Source organism: Eucyclogobius newberryi, unplaced genomic scaffold, assembly GCF_026437365.1.
Source record: "Eucyclogobius newberryi isolate DKJ021-1_F unplaced genomic scaffold, fEucNew1.0.hap1 SCAF_6, whole genome shotgun sequence".
NCBI classification, from domain to species: domain Eukaryota; kingdom Metazoa; phylum Chordata; class Actinopteri; order Gobiiformes; family Gobiidae; genus Eucyclogobius; species Eucyclogobius newberryi.
Window position 1 is genome coordinate 9,259,902 of NW_027316278.1, and position 22,606 is coordinate 9,282,507.

The 22,606-nt window shown below is 41.8% G+C and overlaps 1 protein-coding gene across 1 annotated transcript in view; it reads right to left on the bottom strand.

Moving 5' to 3' along the window:
* Positions 1-46: 46 nt before the first annotated feature.
* The window catches only part of LOC140346871 (uncharacterized), a 33,338-nt gene continuing 10,778 nt past the window's right edge, over positions 47-22,606 (bottom strand). Inside the window, exons 5-28 of the mRNA XM_072433091.1 lie at positions 15,191-15,511; positions 13,462-13,506; positions 11,553-11,672; positions 7,046-7,084; positions 6,918-6,971; positions 6,223-6,276; positions 5,999-6,106; positions 5,734-5,787; positions 4,696-4,749; positions 3,805-3,849; positions 3,672-3,725; positions 3,254-3,298; positions 2,997-3,050; positions 2,867-2,911; positions 2,382-2,435; positions 2,264-2,308; positions 2,131-2,184; positions 1,942-2,049; positions 858-911; positions 614-667; positions 501-545; positions 380-425; positions 236-280; positions 47-101 (exon numbers count right to left, since the gene is read on the bottom strand). Coding sequence (XP_072289192.1) covers positions 246-280; positions 380-425; positions 501-545; positions 614-667; positions 858-911; positions 1,942-2,049; positions 2,131-2,184; positions 2,264-2,308; positions 2,382-2,435; positions 2,867-2,911; positions 2,997-3,050; positions 3,254-3,298; positions 3,672-3,725; positions 3,805-3,849; positions 4,696-4,749; positions 5,734-5,787; positions 5,999-6,106; positions 6,223-6,276; positions 6,918-6,971; positions 7,046-7,084; positions 11,553-11,672; positions 13,462-13,506; positions 15,191-15,511 — 1,587 coding nt within the window. The 3' untranslated portion in view covers positions 47-101; positions 236-245. The remainder of the gene's footprint in view (positions 102-235; positions 281-379; positions 426-500; positions 546-613; positions 668-857; positions 912-1,941; positions 2,050-2,130; positions 2,185-2,263; positions 2,309-2,381; positions 2,436-2,866; positions 2,912-2,996; positions 3,051-3,253; positions 3,299-3,671; positions 3,726-3,804; positions 3,850-4,695; positions 4,750-5,733; positions 5,788-5,998; positions 6,107-6,222; positions 6,277-6,917; positions 6,972-7,045; positions 7,085-11,552; positions 11,673-13,461; positions 13,507-15,190; positions 15,512-22,606) is intronic.

A 22,606-nucleotide genomic window follows, 5' to 3' on the forward strand; every position in this document is an offset into this window, starting at 1 on the left:
TGACATCATGCAAATATTAGTACAATAACGTGTTGTCGTGTGCTCACCACTGCCCCCTTTGGACCGGTCTTCCCCAGTTCACCAGATGCACCGGGAAACCCCTGACACACAACACACATGACAGAGGTTTGAGACGGGCGTGACTTTAGCCTGTGTCGTGCAATCTCAAAGTATTAAAAGTTTTATCGTTACTACATTTAATATTCATTATAAATACTACTAATAATTGACTCACTCTGTCTCCTTTAGGACCAAGTGCACCGATCAGACCAGGAGCACCCTGCAATTATTTTATATATTTTTGTTATTCCAGTCATTTAACATTATAAAGCTAAACTAATGAATCATCTGAAGAGGTATAAAATGGGAACCTGTGTACCAGGCTTTCCTTCTGGTCCCTCTATCCCGACTTGGCCTCTGAAACCCTGTAAGACAAATGAAATATAATGGATAATTACTCATTCATATGAAAGATTTGTATTCTTGATATCTCTTCTTACCGCTGTGCCAGGCATTCCAAACAGACCAGGCAGCCCAATACGACCCTGCGAACAAACACTCAGAACAATAAGTTACATGTGAGATATTTTACAGATCAATGGTCTATTCTTACTCTTGGTCCTTTAGGTCCGATCTTCCCCTTCTGCCCTTGAATACCTCTGTTACCCTTAAATATAGAGAAAATCTATATTATTTAGATATCATTTTTGACGGGCAACAAGGTGTATGAGCACAAAACACAACAGTAATGAAGTTAAGGGCCTGTTTGAAGACACAGCCTAATGTAAAAGTATCCCAGTGGAAAACGAGCCGATGATGTAGTCAGGATGATTTAGTGTCCCATAAAAAGAAGTCACCTTCAGGCCCAGTCTTCCCAGAGTGCCCTGCAGGCCCACGTCACCATCTTCACCCTGACAAGAGAAGCACAGGTCAGTATGGACTATTGTAGACATGTTTACTGCAAACTCTTACATAATCCTGTATGTATTTGAATTATTGTGTTTGACAAGGTGGTGACTAGAGTAGGATATACAGTATACTGAAACATTTATAATATCACAATTTGAATATAATTGAAACATCCCCTGTCCTTAGACCTTCTCACTAATTAAAAACTACAAATCCCTTTGTGAGAATGTAGATTAGTAGTTCCACAGGAGACTCTCATTGGACAGACTCAAATGCAGTATTTCAAACTATAAAGTGATGTTTCTCCCCTTTTCATGTTTTGTGATACTTCAACATCAACCAAGCATTTACAGCTACATTTTAGCACATTGATGCGCAGTGAAAATAGTGTCTGAATATCGTTATCGAGAGAATCCAAAAGAATATTGATATTGTTGAATGTCTTCTTAATAAACACAAATGAACTACTAAAGAATAAAGTATAACGTCTAAAGTATACAGCCTAAAGAAAGAAGAATCGGACGGGAGACGAATTACCAAGAGTAAAGTCTGGAGAATAAAGTCTAACTGCAGTGGGTGGCGGTAATATAACACTTGTATACCAACAGAAGGAAGAAGAAGAAGAATAAGAAGAAGAAGAAGAAGAAGAAGAAGAAGAAGAAGAAGAAGAAGAAGAAGAAGAAGAAGAAGAAGAAGAAGAAGAAGAAGAAGAAGAAGAAGAAGAAGAAGAAGAAGAAGAAGAAGAAGAAGAAGAAGAAGAAGACGAAGACGAAGACGAAGACGAAGACGAAGAAGAAGACGAAGACGAAGACGAAGACGAAGACGAAGACGAAGACGAAGACGAAGACAAAGACGAAGACGAAGAAGAAGAAGAAGTCGGAGACACCTTTGTACTGCTGCAAACAGTTAAAATGACAGTAAAAGTAGGTACTTATTATTGCTCCTACTCAGCATTTCAACCTTTGACATCCTCCCATAGGACATGACCCCGCCCAACATGGACGTCCTCTTACTGTGAGTGGAGCATGTTACCTGACTACCCTGTGGCCCAGGCTGACCCCTGTCCCCTGGAAGACCTGCCGCTCCTCGCTCGCCTCGCTCCCCCTGATGGCCTGGAATCCCTCCAGCACCTGGAGGGCCCTGAGGACACAATGACTCTATAAACATCCACATGCCAGACCAACAAAACACAAATGAGGTCTTTAATCTACACTTTCTTACTTTGTCTCCTTTAGGCCCAGTTTCCCCCTTGTCACCGTCCAGTCCTCCGGAGCCCTGAATGCAATCAGTCAAGATTATAAAGAAAAAGAATGATTAAAGTGAGAACTAATGTGAAAATGGATGTGATTCTTACAGTTTGACCTGGAAACCCCTTCGACCCAAGACTTCCAGGAATCCCCTGAAACAGAAGGATTTTTATAATACTTAACTCATGTAAAAACAGGTTTTTTTTTTCACATTCTGTCTCTCACCATGGATCCTTCAAGACCCAGCGATCCCCTGATGCCCATAGGACCGACTGCACCCTGTCACACAGAAAATAAACTTTTATATTTTATCATTACAGCAATTACAAAATAGTGATCGTAACACTTAAAAGTCTGATAATATGCATTGTTTTAACTACTGTAGATGCAGTTCAGCCCTGCTTCATGACTTTAGAGTGTGAAAGGATTTATGTCAGGCTCAAAACAAGCTAGCATCAACTTCAAAAATAATGAAACAAGTCTGGTGAAGTTCAATGGGCTTTAAAAACATGGAGGAGCACATTGTGGATTATCTCTTCACATGAGAGTCACGTGAGCTCTGGAGAAGAGTACTGAGACGTGTGTGTATTTAAAAAAACAAAACTTTAAGCATATTTTTGTTGAAAAGTCATCAATATGCTCAAAAGCTCAAACAAGTCGACTGAGCACGATTCACGTTCACACTTATATAAGACCTTAAAACATCCTACCATCTCCCCTTTAGGACCACATGGACCATCCACTCCAGGCTGGCCCTAACCACGGTCCAAAACATATACAAAAAAACACATTATAATAGAGCAAAGTTGAAATATGTACAATAAACAACAAGGATATTACCTGAGGTCCTTGAGGTCCTGGTCCACCCGTCTGTCCCATCAATCCTACTGGGCCCTGCCAGAGAGGAACAGAAACTAATGAATGGTTATGTAACGAGTCGGAAATGATATTACAGTCAATATCTCTGCCCCCCCCTGCCCCCATCTGACCCCCTCTGACCCCCTCTGACCCTCTCTGACCCCCTCTGCCCCCCTCTCACGCTACAACTGTGCTATCAAATAATATAGAAATAAAAAAAGAATCAAATGTGAACTTACTTGAGGGCCAATGCGACCCCTTGGACCAGTTGGACCCGGATCACCCTGGGAAAAAAAGAAATGATGAAATAAACATGCACATAATTGTAAATGAGGCATAAAGATAAGATAAGATAAGATAAGCCTTTATTTGTTCCACAATGGGGAAATTCCAGAGTTGCAACAGAAAGTAGGTACAGAAGTAAATAATAAAAAAACAGATAACATATAAAAAACACTATTGTAGAAAAGCACTTATAAAACTCTTATACTCTTAATAAGAAATAATAATAACAATAGTAACACTCTTATTTACAGCTCTTATATGGACACAATATTGAACCAAGATGATTGACATCTTGGTGCAACATTAAACAATACACACAACAAATTAAATGATAGAATCAAAACTATGAACTGAATGATTGTGAGACATTACCTCTGTCCCATTCACACCACGGCGTCCGACCGCCCCCGTCGCTCCAGGCGCGCCCTGTTATATGAAATAACAGAATTATAGAAAGCTGTTTTAAAGGAAACAAATGACTGACGACCAGTGTGATAATACTTACGGGTTGTCCTGGTGGTCCTCTCATCCCGTCATAACCGCACTCTCCCTGATTGAAAAGACACATTCTATGAGACAAAACGATAACAAAATATTAATACATTTAAAATATACTTGAAAAGGTCGTGCTACCTCTAGACCTGGAACGCCCGGAAGCCCCCGAACACCTTTTAAACCCAAAACACCCTGGGAAAGTTCAAACACAATTATTCACAAAGCAAATAATGATGAATTTAAGTTGATTAATACATATGAAGCTGGATGTCAAACTCATTCATCGCAATCTGCCCAAAAAAATCCCAAAATGCAATTGCAAATCCAAATCGGTCTGACTTACAGGAGGGCCAAGTGGTCCAGCGTCTCCGGGTTCCCCTTTAAAACCCTGAAAACAGGTACAACTTTATATTTTAAAAAAACATACATAAAAACATAATTCAGGTTTCTGTTGGGCCGTAACACATTTGTATCACCACTAGAGGGCAACATTTTTGAACGTGTACAAAGTTTCAGGAGCGTTTGGCACTAAAGCAGTCTGGGCCATGAGAAATAAATAAATTAATGAATAAATAAATAAATAGATACATAAATAAATCTTTGACTTGCTTCATTCACACTGGAGCATCGTCCGTGAAGTTAATACATGTTAAAACTGCATTGATAACGTGTCCGCCCCGAGCCCACAGAACCACAGAACCTCTTCTCTCAACATTTTCATTTGACGTTGTACATCAAAGTGCATCTTTTCCTTGCTTTGCTCAGTTTAACAAATGTTGATCCAAACGTCACACGCTGCAGACTGTTAAAAAGGGCGAGGGCGAGGCTTCCAGAGTTGACTTTTTACAGTTTAGTCGCGTCACTATCGGATACATAATCATTCATTTGCACAAACACAGACCTTTTCGCCATCTTCGCCCCGGTCGCCGCTCGGCCCTGGCTCACCGGTGAAACCCTGTGACCCCAGAAACAAGCACAAGTCAGATTTCCTGCAGATTTCTCCTGTTCTTTGGCTCCAGAGTCTTATTGGAGCTGCCCATGTCGACACAGGGCACTGGTCAGAAACAATGTGCCTTCACTGCTCCTCTGACCACTCATGCTTCGGGCTTTGCAGAGCCAAAATAATAATAACAATGTTCTGCAGAAATGAGCAAATAATAATCATGTGAATATCTATTTGAAAAAGGTTAGACATTTTACACAAAAAAATATGTAAAAACAAACACAACTAAATGTCTTCATAAAAAAGGGCGATGTAACTTTTTCTGCTCAACGGAAATGTGTTTGCTTTGCCTAGAATCTTACAGAGTATAGCATTATAGCATTAAACTTAACTCTATTATGCAATTTATTCATGTTTTTTTTCTAATAAAATGCATGAAAAACATGAATTACTATCGTGGCCTGGTGACATCATCTTGTGATGTCCATAGTCTAGAAATAGATATGTTTAATGCCATACTGTGGTACATTCCAGGTAATGCAACAACATCTCCATGGAGACAAGCAGGTGGAAATGTGATAATGCACAATTAATAATACAAATGGCAATGCAAACATTCAAAAGATCTCATTCATCTTTCCAACCCTTCACGTCCATAACCCCAGCAGGCATGGTCGATATCGGTGCCAGTATCGCTGTATTCGCCAATATTTAAAACATCTGATGATATTTGGGCATTGGTAAAGTCTGAGTGTCCATGTGTCATGAGCAGTTTGTGCTCAGTGCATCACATTTGTCTTTTTGTCTATGTTAGTACAAATTAACATAGAAAAGAAATTAGGTTAAAAAAATATGCCAATTTGTGTCATTTTATATTCCAGATAAAAGCATTCTGTATTGTTTTTAAGTATCAGCTCATCTCTAATAGTCAGTCCCGTGCTCAAAAGAATGACTGAAACGACATCTTCTTATAAAACAAAACCAGAAGTTTCTTACCGCGTCTCCTTTTTCCCCCTCTGGAGAATCTTCTGCTTTAAAGCCTCTTTGACCCTGTGAAAAACAAAAAGCCAATCGTAAAACAAATACAAACAACCCTGAGCATGTAGTATGTGTACTATATACAATCTACTATTAATTACATTACATTACACTGTTTGTACATTGTATTCTTGGGGACTGTAGATTGAAAATAGCTCTGAGAGCTCTAGACTCAAAGCATCTCTTTAATGTTTTGTAAAATGTCTTGAATCAGAATTTGCACCTTGAGCCCACGAAAACCAGGAGGACCACGCCTTCCATCCAGTCCTGGGCTCCCGTCAGTGCCCCATCGACCTGCCCGACCCAGGACACCCTTAGGCCCCAGGCGACCCTAACACACCAGCTGTTAATGCCACTTATTTATGAACAATATATATATATATATATATATATATATATATGTATATATTTTATAAATATTGTATATGTATATATGTAAATATGCACCATGTCTCCCCTTTGCCCAGATTCGCCGCTGTTTCCAGGTTCTCCAGGAGCACCCTGAAAATGAAAAAAGCAATGATGAAGTGACGTTATTAATAATGGCAAAATAAAAGTGGGCCCAGTGAACAACTGCACAAGTTTGTCTTTTTAAAGCTGGTGCAGCCAACTCTGAGGATCAAAGGAGGAAGTTAAGTTTAACCTGTTTCTGCTGTACTTGTTTTTAGCTCCTGCAAAGCAGCAGATGCACCCTCAGAGTGCACCACATGCACAGATTGGCAGCCTCGCTCCAGTCTGTCTGCCCCAAGGCAGTTACAGTAGTAGCTACCAAGACTGAGTATGAATGAATGAATGAATGAATAATGTTCTAAATAGTACAGGGATTTAAGCATCTGGATAAGCACTGTACCAATGCATTATCATTATTATTATATGCAAACGTCACACAGCAGTCTCATTTTGACACAGCTGCTTTAACAATATGATATGGGTAAAAACTTGCTTTTAAAAGAAAAAAGTTGGGCACCCCCGCTTTAGTTTAAATTATATTTCAATATTTACTTTCTATTTAAATGCATTTATTGTACAAGGCTTTGCTTGTGACGTGACAAAAGTAGATCTTCTTAGTCCATATATATAATATATATATAAAGCCTTTCAGCTGTCCCTCGTTGGACATATTCTCATTGTGTGAAACTCACAGGCAGACCAGGTTTGCCCATTTGTCCGAGAGGTCCTGGAGGGCCGGGCATCACCTGAAAAACAAAAACCGTAACCATGAGATTCAGAGAAATGGATTCAAAGAAACTGTCAAGAGTGAGCTACTCACAGGCCAGCCGGCCCTCAGCATCTGGAAGACGGGAGACCTCTGGAAGACAGATCCTTCACATGTTAAACTGTTCAACGTAATCCTGTTTCCTTCACCAAACTCAGTCTGGTTTTAAGTGCATTGATCACATTCTTGACCTCCACTCCAAAATACCGTGCCCATTATTTGACAGAGCAGAGATCTTTATGGTCACGAAGAGGCCAAATCCTTTTTACCATTTTTCTTACAACATTTCAATTTTGACAAGACGTTTATCTTTGTTCAGTCCAGCAGCTTCTGTCGTGTCACCAGAACCAAACCAAGTCTATAACTCCATGTGTTTCAGAGTAAGGAATCCGCATCACCGTTGCCATGGCAAAGACACATTCAAAACTAAACCTTACATCAGGTGATTGGTGCAAAGTGCTCAAAATCGCACCTAAAAACAGGAAGTTGAAACCCATGATTACCTAACGAGACTCTAAATGAGACAAAAACACTAGAACCAATGATTAGATTTGGATTATTATCAGTCTTCTTTTCAAATATTAACTATTTTTCTTCTAATAAGACATGAAGGTAAAAGTACTTACTAAAGACATGTAGTATAGCTTTTACATTCTATATCTTATAACACCACAGGCAGAACATCTTATATTCGTCTGCATAGAGTAAGAATATTGTAATCTAGTAAAATAGTTTTGTTAGATGTCTCATTAAAGTGCCTCTGACAGGTTGAATACTCATTAAACTAAAATGCAGGATAAATATATTTAAAATTTTGCAAAAAATTATAAACATTTTATCACAGGATAGCACATTTTTAAGGTTTAAGGTTTATCATTTCACTTCCTGTTTGTAATTGATGACATCACACTAGGAAAAAAATCATCCGTCACAATCCTTTTAATTTGACTAATAAAAATAGCGAGCAGCTTTATTTAGTTGATTCATGTTTAGAGAGTCAAAAAAAGTAAATTATTTGTGTAAATTCTGCATAAACTTTGACTGGAATGAACTGGTGTGATGTCACTTCCTGTCATTTTCTACAGATTTTTCTCCACAAATACCTGCTTGATTGGTGTAAAACTATACCAAAAAAAGTCAAAATTAGAAAACTCGGTTTAAGTTGCATTCAAATTGTACTTTTTGAGTTGTTTTGTTAGACAGCAGACATTTACTTTACATTTTAACAGTACTTTTACTAGATTAAAAGGTGTGGTTACTCAAGTCTGCTCCTTCAAATATTAAGGGTTTCTCATTTGTGTTGCTTCTTTTTTTGGCTACTCGACCCTCCTCTTGTAAGTACGTCTCTACATAGATTAGTCTAATGGAATTGTGAATATTATGATTATAACAGTAAAATATGAAAGGTTTTTTGTATTTTACGTATGGCAGTTCATGTTGTCAGCGGTGGAAGACGCATCATTTACTGTTTCTTAGGTAAAAGTGCAGATACAGGAGTAAACATATCCTAAAGTAAAAGTATTAAAGTAAGAGTAAAAAGTGAAAGTAGTTTACACAGATTAAAATGTCAAATTTGAATTGATGTTTTAATCTGAATTGTCCAGATTTTTGGTCATCAGAAGCGATTTTCCTGGTCGTTTTTACTTATTGTGGAGTAAAAAGTACAAAAACCTCTCAAATGTTGTGAAGTAAAAGTATCCACTGTAAAATGTACAGATACCTACTTAATTACAGTACTTTTCCTTTTGTACAGTGTTACTTTCCACCTCTGCATGTCGTATGTATAATTTATGTCAATTTATAAAACAAATCAACTTGTGAGAGTCCTTTAAGTTTATTGCACCACGAGAGCTCTCTCCAGGCAGTGTTTGCTTTGGCCCTGCGCGTGCGGTGGTTCCATTGAAGCTCGTCCCGTGATGTTAGCTGAACCTCAGACTGGCACTGCGGCCCGGGACCTCCCCTAAGCCTCCAGCCTCTGCGGAGCGGCGGGCCCTCACAGCCCCCAGTGTGCTCCGACGGGGCAGTAACACAGGGGCCTTTGACAGCCAGAGCGACCGGCCTGGAGGAGCACGGGTCCAGGGAGCGGCCAGGAGAGAGGTCTGGACCGGCTCCAGACGCTGCCCCGGGAGGGACACGCTCACTACAGGCTGAAGTCTGCAGGCCACTGTGTGATGCTGTCAGCACAGTGCGGCCGGGGCCCTCGGAAGGGCCCAGTATAGAGTCCCATTGTTCCCCATGTGGTCACTGTCTGCACACTCAGCATTCTGTGTGTTTATGCTCAGGGACAACTGTGAAGCCAATCATGGGAGCAGGGAGAGGAGCAGGGAGAGGAGCAGGGAGAGGAGCAGGGAGAGGAGCAGGGAGAGGAGCAGGAAGAGGAGCAGGGAGAGGAGCAGGGAGAGGAGCAGCAAGAGGAGCAGGGAGAGGAGCAGGAAGAGGAGCAGCAAGAGGAGCAGGGAGAGGAGCAGGAAGAGGAGCAGGAAGAGGAGCAGGAAGAGGAGCAGGGAGAGGAGCAGGGAGAGGAGCAGGGAGAGGAGCAGGGAGAGGAGCAGGAGGAGGAGCAGGGAGAGGAGCAGGGAGAGGAGCAGGGAGAGGAGCAGGGAGAGGAGCAGCAAGAGGAGCAGCGAGAGGAGCAGGGAGAGGAGCAGGAAGAGGAGCAGCAAGAGGAGCAGGGAGAGGAGCAGGAGGAGGAGCAGGAAGAGGAGCAGGAAGAGGAGCAGCAAGAGGAGCAGGGAGAGGAGCAGCAAGAGGAGCAGGAAGAGGAGCAGCAAGAGGAGCTGCAAGAGGAGCTGCAAGAGGAGCAGGAAGAGGAGCAGGGAGAGGAGCAGGGAGAGGAGCAGGAGGAGGAGCAGGAAGAGGAGCAGGAGGAGGAGCAGGGATAGGAGCAGGAGGAGGAGCAGGAAGAGGAGCAGGGAGAGGAGCAGGAAGAGGAGCAGCAAGAGGAGCAGGGAGAGGAGCAGCAAGAGGAGCAGGAAGAGGAGCAGCAAGAGGAGCTGCAAGAGGAGCAGGGAGAGGAGCAGGAAGAGGAGCAGGAAGAGGAGCAGGGAGAGGAGCAGCAAGAGGAGCAGGGAGAGGAGCAGGAAGAGGAGCAGGAAGAGGAGCAGGGAGAGGAGCAGCAAGAGGAGCAGGGAGAGGAGCAGGAAGAGGAGCAGGGAGAGGAGCAGGGAGAGGAGCAGGAAGAGGAGCAGGGAGAGGAGCAGGAAGAGGAGCAGGGAGAGGAGCAGGAAGAGGAGCAGGGAGAGGAGCAGGAAGAGGAGCAGGGAGAGGAGCAGGAAGAGGAGCAGGGAGAGGAGCAGGAAAGAACCCATAGTAACACGGGGAGGACATGATCTCCTTCTTGGGAAGCGAGGGCACTAACCGCTCTGCCACCGTGCGCCCCCTGGTGGACGTATGAAACGTATGTTTTATGCAAAACGAGAGCATCTGTAATAACAAAGAGGAAACATGAACCCGACGTTTACAGCTACAGTTTGTATATGATATTATACATTATCATTTGGAGGACATTCTGAGGCAGAGGGAAAAAAGACAAACTTCAATATTTTAAACTTAAAACAGAATTTCATTGACTTTCAGTCACTTTAAATAAAATCAATGCATTTCCAAAGCGCCAGCATTAAATGATTTACACATTTCAAATGCAGCATGTGCAGTGCAGATGAATCCACTGGAATCAATGAGAAAAGTCTGGGATGTTTCGGGCTCTATCGGAATCTTTGGACATTATTTATAGATTCTTTTCATACTTTGATACATCAGCTTCTGTGGCCGGTTCTCAAAGTGACATCATTTTTATGTGTGATAAAAAGATGATCCAGTATTTCATGCATTTCCATTTAAAAACGGTCTATTTTAGTGGGAAAAGGTGAATGAACAGAACATACTATTCAAATAAACAAAGAATGACTCAAATAAATGAAACCAGATTTTTTAAAAATGTGCTGCTGTAGAAACGTGAGTTTAATTGCAGCGTAATTAATTGTACACATACGTAAACTTTGCTGACCTGAGCTGAACTTTAGGAGTTTAGGAGTTTGGCCGCTCAGGAGTCATGTACTCTCTGCACATCTACAATGACCAATAACCTTTCAAATCCATAATTATGTTCTTTTGTGTGAACATGTCAGTGATTTTTCACAGAAAAGCATTTTATTGCCAACTGCAGCTTTGAGCAAATAACCCACCAGAACATGTCTAAAGATAAAGACCAGAGCTGCACCGAGATGGGCCTTTTGGCCCCGTACAGATATTTTTTTAATGGTTATTAGACTTTTTCCTTGTGTAAATGACCTCTTCAGTCTCATCCTCGTGTGAAATGTAAATGACGAGGTCAGAACATGTTGATAGAACAGGATTTTGCAATTTTGCAACAAGAGGATTTGATCATAAAAATGGCTGTGATTTGTCATTATTGATCATGTTTTAACTCTTTGATGTCAGTAATGTTCTTATATTTTATAAAATAATTGTGTCTTGTATGTTGGTTTGGAGCCTCTTCTGTGTCCAGCAGGCTAGATCGTGGGCTGGGTTGGTCAAACAGGCTGGTCAAACCATTCCTCACCTTAAAAGCGGTCCAGTCCTCCTCAGTGTTCCTCCAAAGAAACAGAGAGGGCAGACCTGGCACTCCAGGGGGTCCTGGCTCCCCACGCTGCCCATCCAGACCAGGGGGACCATAAGAGCCCTGAAGAGGAGAAGAACATAATGTGAGTGCTTCCTGTGTGGTTCCATTTGTCCTCTGAGGTCAGAACTCAAACCTCAGAGTGAAGTTTTCTCAGAGTTTTTGTGTTCCAGTGTCCAGAAGAAAACGAGCAATGTATTACTCATAGTTATTATATTATTATAGACGATCTTGTCCTGCTGGCGCCATCAAACAAAGACCTGCAACATGCACTGGGTTTGCAGCCGAGAGTGAAGCAGCACCTCCAAATCCGAGGCCATGGTTCTCGACCGGGAAAAGGTGGCTTGCCCTCTTCAGGTGGGTGGAGGAGTTCAAGTATCTCGGGGTCTTGTTCATGAGTGAGGGAAGGATGGAGCGTGAGATCGACAGTTGGATCGGTGCAGCGGCTGCAGTGATGCAGTCGCTGCATCGGACCGTTGTGGTGAAGAAGGAGCTGAGTCAAAAGGCAAAGCTCTCGATTTCCTGACCTCACCTATGGTCATGAGCTTTGGGTAGTGACCGAAAGGACAAGATCGTGGATACAAGTGGTCGAAATGAGTTTCCTCCGCCGGGTGGCTGGGCGCTCCCTTAGAGATAAGGTGAGGAGCTCAGTCACACAGGAGGAGCTCGGAGTAGAGCCGAGGCTCTGGCATTTGTTCTGGAGCCTCCTGGGAGCCTCCCTGGGGAGTTATGCTGTCATTAGCCCTGTGTAGATGTTCACAGCATTACATTTAAAATGTATGACTTATAAAGTCATAAATGACATGGTCACATCTCACCTCAAAGATGCTTTAGTACCATATCGTCCAATCAGAGCACGTCGCTCTCAAAATACTGGACTTCTGGTGGTCCATAGAGAGATTCTAAAAGCCTGGATGAACGTTCTTATCTACATCTCTCTCTTTTTTTGTCGTTTTTCCGTCAGGACGAGGGTCAGGACGAGGGTCAGGACGAGGGGCAGGACGAGGGTCAGGACGAGGGTCAGGACGAGGGTCAGGACAGGGGATGCTGGGACATCCATCCATTTGCTAAATTCCAGTGAACATGTTTAATCTGCTTCTCTATTTTATTGTCGCCCATCGAGGCAACGGCTGTTGTGATCTTAGGCGTTACAAAAATGAATTGAATTGAACATTAGCACAAGAGTGAATAACTGCAGCGGCTCAGCTGCAGGAGCAGCTTCACAGGCCGCGAGTGAGGGAAACAACACAAGGACCTTCTACCACCGCCAGCCTCGGAGTTGGACTGTTCCAGTGTGAATTTACAAGTGGGAACATGGAAGAGGACAACTGAAACGCAGCACTTGCATGTTCTACCTGTGTTTGCATGAGTGAATGTGTACACTAACCCTCCAGCTCGGCGATGTCTCTGGTGAATGAACTTACTGTATATTAACCCAAACTCTACTGACAAGACTAAATATTGATAATGGTAATAAATGTACAGTATGGGCAGGAATGTGATGTTGTACAGTTCATTCAAACGTTCATTTCATAAAATGATTGTGTATGTATAGTTCAATTCAGTTAAATCAAATTCTTGTTTCATTTTGAAAGAAAATCATACATCCCGTTTTTAAGTGTTATATAATGATTATCCACATATGACCTCATGTAGACATAATGTACTGTGTATCGAACAAAGAAGAACTGTGTAATAATGTACTTTTGCTGCACACTTGGTCTGGGGCTTGTGAATAAAACCTGCAGCTGTTTGATAAATAAAGCCACAAACTGAACAAACGTGCATCTCATCATAGCAACAGTTTAGTTATTTATACTTTATTGTAGAAGACAAATAAAGAGGGGCTTACCTTGTCACCTTTTAATCCAATTGGTCCTTGTATCCCAGGACAACCCTACACGACAAATAACACAGATTATTATAACTACAATGATGATGAATCAAATTGGCAGAAATATTGCACCATCTTCACTGGCTGCTGGACCTGAAAGAGGCCGCTCTGGTCACGTCCCAGTCCGGCCTGACTCAAGTCTTCATGGCTATAATTTTGGTTGAATAAAGTCCTGTATAATTGAACCATGAAGAATTGGCAAAAATGTCCTAAAACCAAAGCTAATGTTTATGAATAGTTATGTGAACCTTACAATGGACCTTCTGTTCAGGGCTTTTCCAGAACAGAACTGTGCTTGTCTGAGTAAATAGAGGGCAGTGGCATGTCTTTAAAATCCACTTTTTAATATTACATTGACCAACATTTTTTAGTGCTAATAATTGACCGTAACCATAGTTAGTGAGTGGTGGCTGTGTGGTTAGGCCTGTTTCCTCACAAACAGAAGGTCAAGTTTCAGTTCCTGGACTCTTGCTGTGGCAGAGGATTTAAGTGTCAAGCTCGAGTGCTGGCGTCTTAATGCAGACCTAAACTGACCTAAACCGACCTAAACCGAGCTAAACCGAGCTAAACCGACCTAAACTGACCTAAACCGACCTAAACCGAGCTAAACCGAGCTAAACCGACCCAAACCGACCTAAACCGACCTAAACCGACCCAAACCGACCTAAACCGACCTAAACCGACCTAAACCGACCCAAACCGACCTAAACCGACCTAAACCGACCTAAACTGACCTAAACCGACCTAAACCGAGCTAAACCGAGCTAAACCGACCCAAACCGACCTAAACCGACCTAAACCGACCCAAACCGACCTAAACCGACCCAAACCGACCTAAACCGACCTAAACCGACCTAAACTGAGCAGAGCTATTCAGGGTCCAGGAGCATCATGGAATCCAAATATATATTTATTCATTCGTTCATTTTCTACCGCTTGTTCCCGTTCGCGGTCACAGGTGACTGGAGCCTATCCCAGTGACTTTGGGCCTTAGGCGGGGCACACTCTGGACAGGGGCCAGCTCGTCGCAGGGCCAACACAGAGACAGAGACACACAGACATTCACTCTCACATTCATTCACTCGGGCCAATTTAGAGTTGTCAATTTTTGCCTAACACATGCATGTGTTTGGACGGTGGGAGGAGCCAGAGAACCCGGAGAGAACCCACGGTAACACGGGGAGAACATGCAAACTCCATCCAGAGAGATCATGTGATGTTGGTCTGGTCCGGGAATCAACCCCACGATCTCCTTCTTGGGAGCTCATGTGCAGACATTTGTGTTGATCTTAAGCAGTTTGTCAACAGTGTCTTTGTACATCAAACAATCACTGTGGTCAGCAAAATGAGCTTTTGCCCGAGGTTCAGCGCATACTTGGCACGTACTTGGCACGTACTTGGCACGTACTTGGCACGTACTTTGCATGTACTTGGCACAGAAGCACCGCAGGCTCTCTGATCGTCTGACAGGTGCGTCACGGAGCTGCTGATTTGATGCTCGGGTTTAAACCAGCACTTAACCTTTGTGAAAGTGTTTCCTTTGAGAAATTATTACAATTTGTGTTGTTTCTATGTAGTTGATGAATCTGCCATGATTATGAATCAACACTGCTTAAGACAACAACATTAACATTCTATAATCTTTAAATCGATCTCAAACAACATGATAATACGTAATAACACTCACTGCTTTGCCCTGCGGTCCCATGAAACCAGGAGGTCCTTGATGAAGTCTGTACAGCCTGTGGTCGGTTCCATACACCAGGTTTCCACCATCCAGCGCTGGAGAATACTTATCCAGAAATGTTACATTGTCTGTCTCCACGTGAGGGAGATGTGTCCCTGACTCCTCCAGGTCGTGTGATTCTACAAGATCTTTATGCAAACCAAAATCCAAAATGGGGAGCTCCTTGTCCAGGGCTGATTGGACTGAATGGACGTCTGGCTCAAGTCTCTGGTCCACAGCATCTTGATTTGTAGCAGTTTCACCGTGACTTTCGTGCTCGTTCTGGAGACAAAGAAAAAGCAGGTGTTACCACTAAACATTTTGATAAACCGCGTTCAAAACCTTCATTTTGCTGCAACAGGTGTTAAGTGTGGGTGCCTTATAACCGGTAGCTTGGCGGTTCGAGTCTTGTCGTTCTGTCACTGGGCAAAACTCATCGCTCACTTTGCTCAAATGAATGTGTCAAGAGTGATTGAAGGTGGTCCATCAGTTAAACCTCACCCAACTCTTAGAACTCTATTTGATAGCTATGTGCAATTAAATATATTGGTAAAAATATTGATATCAGACAAATATGGGGCATTATTTCATCAATCTTCACACTCATAAAACCATGATCATTATAACCGTATTATATCCCAAATAAATACATTTTGTCACTACTTTTATTCCAAAAGAGAAACATTTCCTGGAGCCGAGTGGTCCGTGCTGTAGATGTGAAAGCATTTATATGAAACCTTTGAACGCTCGGGGAGACTTGCCGACGTTAATAAAGTAAAACGTGTCAATATCAGATGACGTCACGTGCCATCTTTGGGCAAATAGTCCATTAAAGCGTCTTTATTTGAACGTGTCCGTGCACGACGGCCACTGCCCACACTGAGGTTAGGCCCTGGGCTGCAGTCAGAGCTCCACTGTGAGAGCTGCCAAAGTCATCAGCAGCCGAACCTCTTCACACCCGCCCGCCCGCTCGACCGCTCGACCGCCCGCCCGGACACGCCCTCACGCCGGGTATTTGCACTGCAGATGACGAGCGCGCATTCACGAGACAGAGGAACCAGACAGACAGTGTGCATCACTTACGGCCGCAATAAATCATGGGAATAATTGTATTTTGATCATTGTTATAGTGATTTGGACTGATACAGACTCTGCGAGCATGTGCCAAAAGACGTTCTGTAACAAACAAAGCAGAATTATTCGATCCAATTTCAGATTTTCATTCATAAATATAGATCTAGTCGCCATGTTTCAACCTGTATTTGTTTAAAAATGTCATCAAAATGTCTCCAGTATCAATATTTGTCTGACTAGTCGACTACTAAAATAATCATTAGTGGCAACTTTAACCATTTACACAGAGTAACTTCTTTTCTTTCTTTACAATGTGGTTAATGTTACAAATTTAAGTAAAGACCAGTTAAAAAGATGATAAAACATTTCTGAGGCAAGAAAAAATAAATCTTGAGTTCCTAATCAGTCAAACGTTTTAGTAATTTGCCATTCGTTTGCTATATCCAAGCGCCTCATTAAAGACGCATTATGGAGCTTTTCTGTGGGAGTCTGCCACCTGCCCGTCTCCATGGCGATGTTACACTTCTGCCATTAGACTATCTTAAATACATTCAATTAAAGATGTGTCTATTGCACAAAATGCCCCGAAAAACATGGATTCTTACTTCGAGCGGACTCGTCTCTCCGCAGCTCTGACCTGTAACTTGGCGCCTCCACCAGAAAAGTGACACAGTGCATCTTTAAAATAGTGCCCACGATCAAACGAACACTTTAACAACATCAGATCTAAATTAAATGTGTAAACGGTTAAATAACACATCAATATTAGATGTGTTGTTCTGCTTTTAAACAGCATCATCAATGGTTCATTCAGCTCGACGCCTTTGAACCCGGCGACTACCCATAATCCCCTGGGCGCTGGTACTGTACTATGTGGCATTAATAGAGACATAATGGAGGGGCATATCTCCCCCGTGCGAGCTGGAAACAAAGCCCCTTTATGTCACACAGGCGGCCATTGTGGGGGCAGCGCTGCAGGCCGCGGACACTTGATCTCTGCACACCTGAGCCCATCTGACCGGCCCGTCTGACCACTGTCCAGAGCTCATCGCGCCGGACGGACAGCGGCGCTGCACGGCTCTGTGCGAGTGCGAGGGCGACGGTCACTCACTCATACGTCCGGCGTGTTCAGGAGTGCTGTGCAGGACATGTACGAACAAGAGTATCAGCAGAGTTTTAACAATATATTTACAGATACATATGCAGGACACGGATTTACAGAGTTCTGTTTTATTCTGAACTTCAGTGACTCTTCTTAAGTCAAAGAAATACATTGCGATATTTGATCATGGAATCTAGGTTTCAAACTGCACCGAGTTAGTGAGAAAAATAGAAATGTAGCTCTTATAGTGAGTGCAAGTGCGATTATTCCTTCTGTATTCTGTGATTAAGGTTATTTTATCTTATAAATGAATAACAAATCATGGAACAAAAATAAAAATTCTACATTCTGTTTACGGTGTTAAAAAATATCACCACGACTGCTCTATCTTCATCTGCATCATCCTCAAACGATGCTCTGCCTTTGCACCAGCTGCGTTCTTTTAAGATAGTTCTTGAAATGAAAACCGGACAGCACACAGCACACAGCGGTCTGATTCTGACTCTAACAATACATTTGTGCTGGAGCAAAACAGCAACTTTATTACATGGACAAAATGGTACAGCCTCTTAAATGATTGAGCTATAATCACAAAATCTGAGAGAGAAAAGATGAGAGAAGGAGAGAGAGAAGGAGAGGGACATCTTCATCATCTGCATCAGTGACAGGGTCGAGTTGAGAAACAAAGGAAGGACAAACACATCTACTACTGTTGTGTCTAGTGTAAATATTCAGTTTAAAAACACATGTGACGCATCGAGGACAAACCGCACAGTGGACGAGCGAGACTTATTCAAAATATGGTGCTACTGTACATGTCAGACCGATACACGAGAAGAAATACCAATACTGGCACCGATATATTGTCACTTCAGTCAATATTTCCACAACCAAGCTCACGTAATGTTAGTCAATGTTGTAAAAAAAATATGGATGTATTTGTATAGTAATAAGAGGCTTGTGGATTCAGATTTGGCTGGAAATCCTCACCCATTTTTCAACATAAGATGATGAAAATGTCAGTGTTGGAACATGAAAGAGGAACTGCAGCAGTACAATAAAAAAAAGTCAAGATAATGCAAGATAAATAAAGATTCACAAACAGACTAAACAACAGCACGTTAAGACATTGTAATTCCATGTAAAGGCGTAAATCTCTCTTAATTCAGATATGCAATTAATATATGATCAATCTTCACCAGAAAAAAAGCTTAGTAGACAATACAGAGTTGGCTTGGTTTGTCTGCTGTTACATTTCCAAAGTCTTAACAACATCACAAATAAAGCTTCCCATCAATAATGACTCAACTGTTGAAGAGAAATTAAACGAGTTAAGCTAAAATACGACAAAAATCAATCTTTTACACTGCTTCCCACCACCACACCAGCTCTTCATTCAACACCCAAGCAACACACGCAGCCTCACGCTCCATACACTTCCGAACATACCACCTGAGTCTGTTTCCCATCCACGGGCCGTCCCATGTGGAGAGGCTCGAGGAGCAGAAGGCAGCCCAGCGCGCAGGTTAATGTTATCCACATGACTGCAGCATATCAGGAGTGGAGCAGGGCCAGAGAGCAAGAGCTGTGTCCAGTGACTGCACCGTCCTCCTCCTCCTCTTTCTCCACCTCCTCCTCCTCCTCCTCCTCCTCCTCTTCTCCCCCCACAACACTCGGACACACCCCCACAAGACTTACAAGACAGCCCAAGAGGATGAAGTGTGATGAACTGCTGCAGAGTATTATCCACAATGACAACACTGTTAACCCCTCACGCGTGGGACGTTGGGACGTTTTATTTTATTCCATTTTGTCCGTCTTATAAAAAGGGAACTCTCGAGATGATTCATATGCTGTACATGAAAAAATGAAGCTGTAACCCACTTATTTACAGTCAAATCAATCATTCAGGGTCAGTTTGTAGTCCGAAAGTAAAATACTACCCTAAAATAAAGTGAGAACATAATAGGACATTTTTTTGCTTTATTACAAGTCCCTAAAACTCATTTGTAGTGAATTGACCTTCAGCTTTTAAAAGAAAATTGTCAAAACCCCCAAAAATGCTTATTTTAGTGTCAGAAACCAGCTTTACTCATTTTTTGTATATTACATTTTTTCAGGTGTTTTGGAAAAATAGGCCCCAACCAAAAGTTACTTCTTATTAAATATTTTGGCACAATTTTTGCCCACCAACTTAATAGAAAAAAAGTTTAGAACCTGTTAATAACGTGTTATGCCCATATTTGGTGATAGTAAATGTTTATCAGTTTTGTATCAGTAACACTGTGTCTTTCCTGAACTAATAAATAGTAAAATCTCAATAAAATCTCAATTAAACACAGTATTTTCTTGCATTCAGAGCACATTATGCCCAAAAAAATCAACAGTCGTCGCCAGAGAGTCATTTGTAATGTAATGAATATAGTATATAGAAAAACATGAAATTACCTCTCAAATATATGGCCCAGCTTTTTAGACTAGGCAAATTCAACAAACCTTTTATTACCAAACACAACAAGATTCTTTGTTCAACTAACCAATTGCCAAGTGTCAAAATGTCCAACCAAATCACATAAACGTCATTGCATTTCAGATACATTTGGGATCATTTGAGCTCGTACTTGTCGATATTATTCCATTATATTTGAACATTATAGCTGCATCACGATCCTCGGGTTGGATGAATCTGACTGTGGATAAAATGCAGTGAAAGACGCAGCTTCGACAAACTTAATCTCCTGACGCAGACGGACATGGCAAATACTCCAAGCGTAAACAGTATTCAAAGCACCTTAAACGCTTCACTATTTAATAAGAAAACAAGATAAGCTCTTCCTTGGTTCGGGTGGAGCCAGAACCGTCAACCACAGCCGGGATTTGTCAGTGTCAGGGATTTGAAAATGGTTTCCACAAGTTTTATCTTTGATCTCAATTGGCTCCTTCCAGTCGTCATAAAACCAGAGGAAGATGGCAATAATTAAACATAACATGAAAGACTTCATCTATAGCAGCTTAAGTGGGTGCTTAGTGCCTCCAGCGGGACTTTGACAGCAAATATTCAAAATGTTAGACACCCATGATCCCAGACTGCAATCACTCAAATACACACAATAGAAAATGCTACTTCAGGATGAAACTTCAGTATTAGCATGTGTCTGGATACTTTTGATTACATTTTTACAAGGATTTGCATAAAAACGTTAAATATTTAAAAGTTTTGTTGTTGTTTTGTTGTCACCTTACAATAATGTGTGTGCAGAGAAATGCATTGGACTGATCTAATTGGACAAATCTAAGCTAAAAAACTGCTTTGTTTAGCCGTGTATATGACTGAAGGGATTTTATTTGCACTCTTTTCTTTTTTTTCCTCTCGTTTTGTGATTTTAATGATTTTTTTTCCTGTTGTGTGAAGTACTTTGAATTGCTTTGTGAGTGAATTGTTCTCTCCAGATACTTCCAAGACAACTTCCTGGCTAAATAAAAGATATACGTATACATGTTCGGTGCGTACAGGTTTAGGCCATTATGACATGCAGTTCTAAAACGGTCCAACAGAGGGCGCTTGACCTGTATCTGCTGACACATTGAAACAGCTAAACACCTCGCCTGCTGATGCTACACTCCTGACACGGCTTTACTGAGACAATTCGAGCGCAGAAATGATCAGAGCAAGCTTCTTAACGCTTTCAGGACTAGAAACAGACTCAGAACTTTATGGTTAATGGCTGGGATATGCAAATAAATCACCTTCAAGTAGGTTTACGTTAAAAAAATGGCTCAATAATATCCCTTTAAACCTTTTACCTCATCCATTGCAAACTGAAATGATTACTTTTCACACTTCAACGCTTCGACCGATGAGAGGAACGGTCTGAGTACGTCTGCCCTATATCGTGTATTCATCCACCGCGAGGCGACTTTTGCGTTGGTTTTGTCGATCTGCAGTGTGAACGCGAGGGAGTGGCAGCGTGGATCAAAGGAGCTGGAAGTGTCTGCGATCAATAAAGCTCTCCGTGCTGAGGTAAAGGATGTAAAAGCTCACATCTGGAGAGCTCATGCCTCATATAGATTTGCGCTGCACCGCGAGACTCTCAAAGATTCATGTGGATTCACCAGCGCTCCACCCAAACCATGAGAAACGAGGGTTCAAACGCAGGCCACGGACGGAGGAACATGCGAGTCAAAGGGTTTATCCAGACTAAAGGTTTCAGGTGACGTCATTCGAGGTGGGAGATTTATGGAACAGTGGATAATATCACAATAGTCGCTGGGATATATTAAAAAGGTCTAGTGTGATCGGTCAGACAAAGGAAATAAAGTCATATTTCAGCACTTTTGTGGATAATTTTAAAGGTCACTTCACATTTTGTGCTGGATTCAAACCTCAAATCTATATGTAAACGTACATTTTAGTTTATTAAAATGTTAAATATACTCTGAATATTGTGAGTGAGATAATAAAAAAATAATATAGAGGTATCAGTTTAGCAATTCATTTTAAAAGTGAATAGTCCTTCAATAAAAAATAAATAAACTTAAACGTAAATTTAAAAAAACATAAACGTATATTCCGTGCTATAAGTCGCACCAGCTAAAAAATGCATAATAGAGAAGAAAAAAACATATATAAGTCGCACTGGAGTATGAAATGCGGTTGCAATTGTGAAAATAACAGATAATATCACATAAGTATAGAAGTATAAATATAAGTATAAGTATAAGTCGCACCCCGGCCAAAACTATGAAAAAAGGTGCGACTTCTAGTCCAGAAAATATGGTAAATGGAAAAATCACAAGTAGACAATAAGTTTTCCAAAATTGTTCAGGTAAAAAAAATCTCAGTAAAATTATCTTTTTAAAATGTTGTTATGAAGCAGTATTTCAATATTTCAGTCAATAAGAACAAAAACGTGTTACTTTCAGATTTTTACCCTTGAACAACAAAACAAAACAAAACATAATATCGATCATCTCAATTTTACAACCAATTCAATCATATTCTACTCCAGAACAGCCACAGTTCCGTCTTGGCCACGTGCTGGATTCTTCACCCTGGTGCCATGAGCGTTTGTCACCCTCTGAGTGTCGAGCCCATCGCCGTGACAACACTTTAGCATCGGCACGACCATAACACTGAGACCTGGCTTAACGTGTAGCTCTGGGCAGTGCGCAGAGGCCGTAAAGCTTCACTCGTGGCGTTA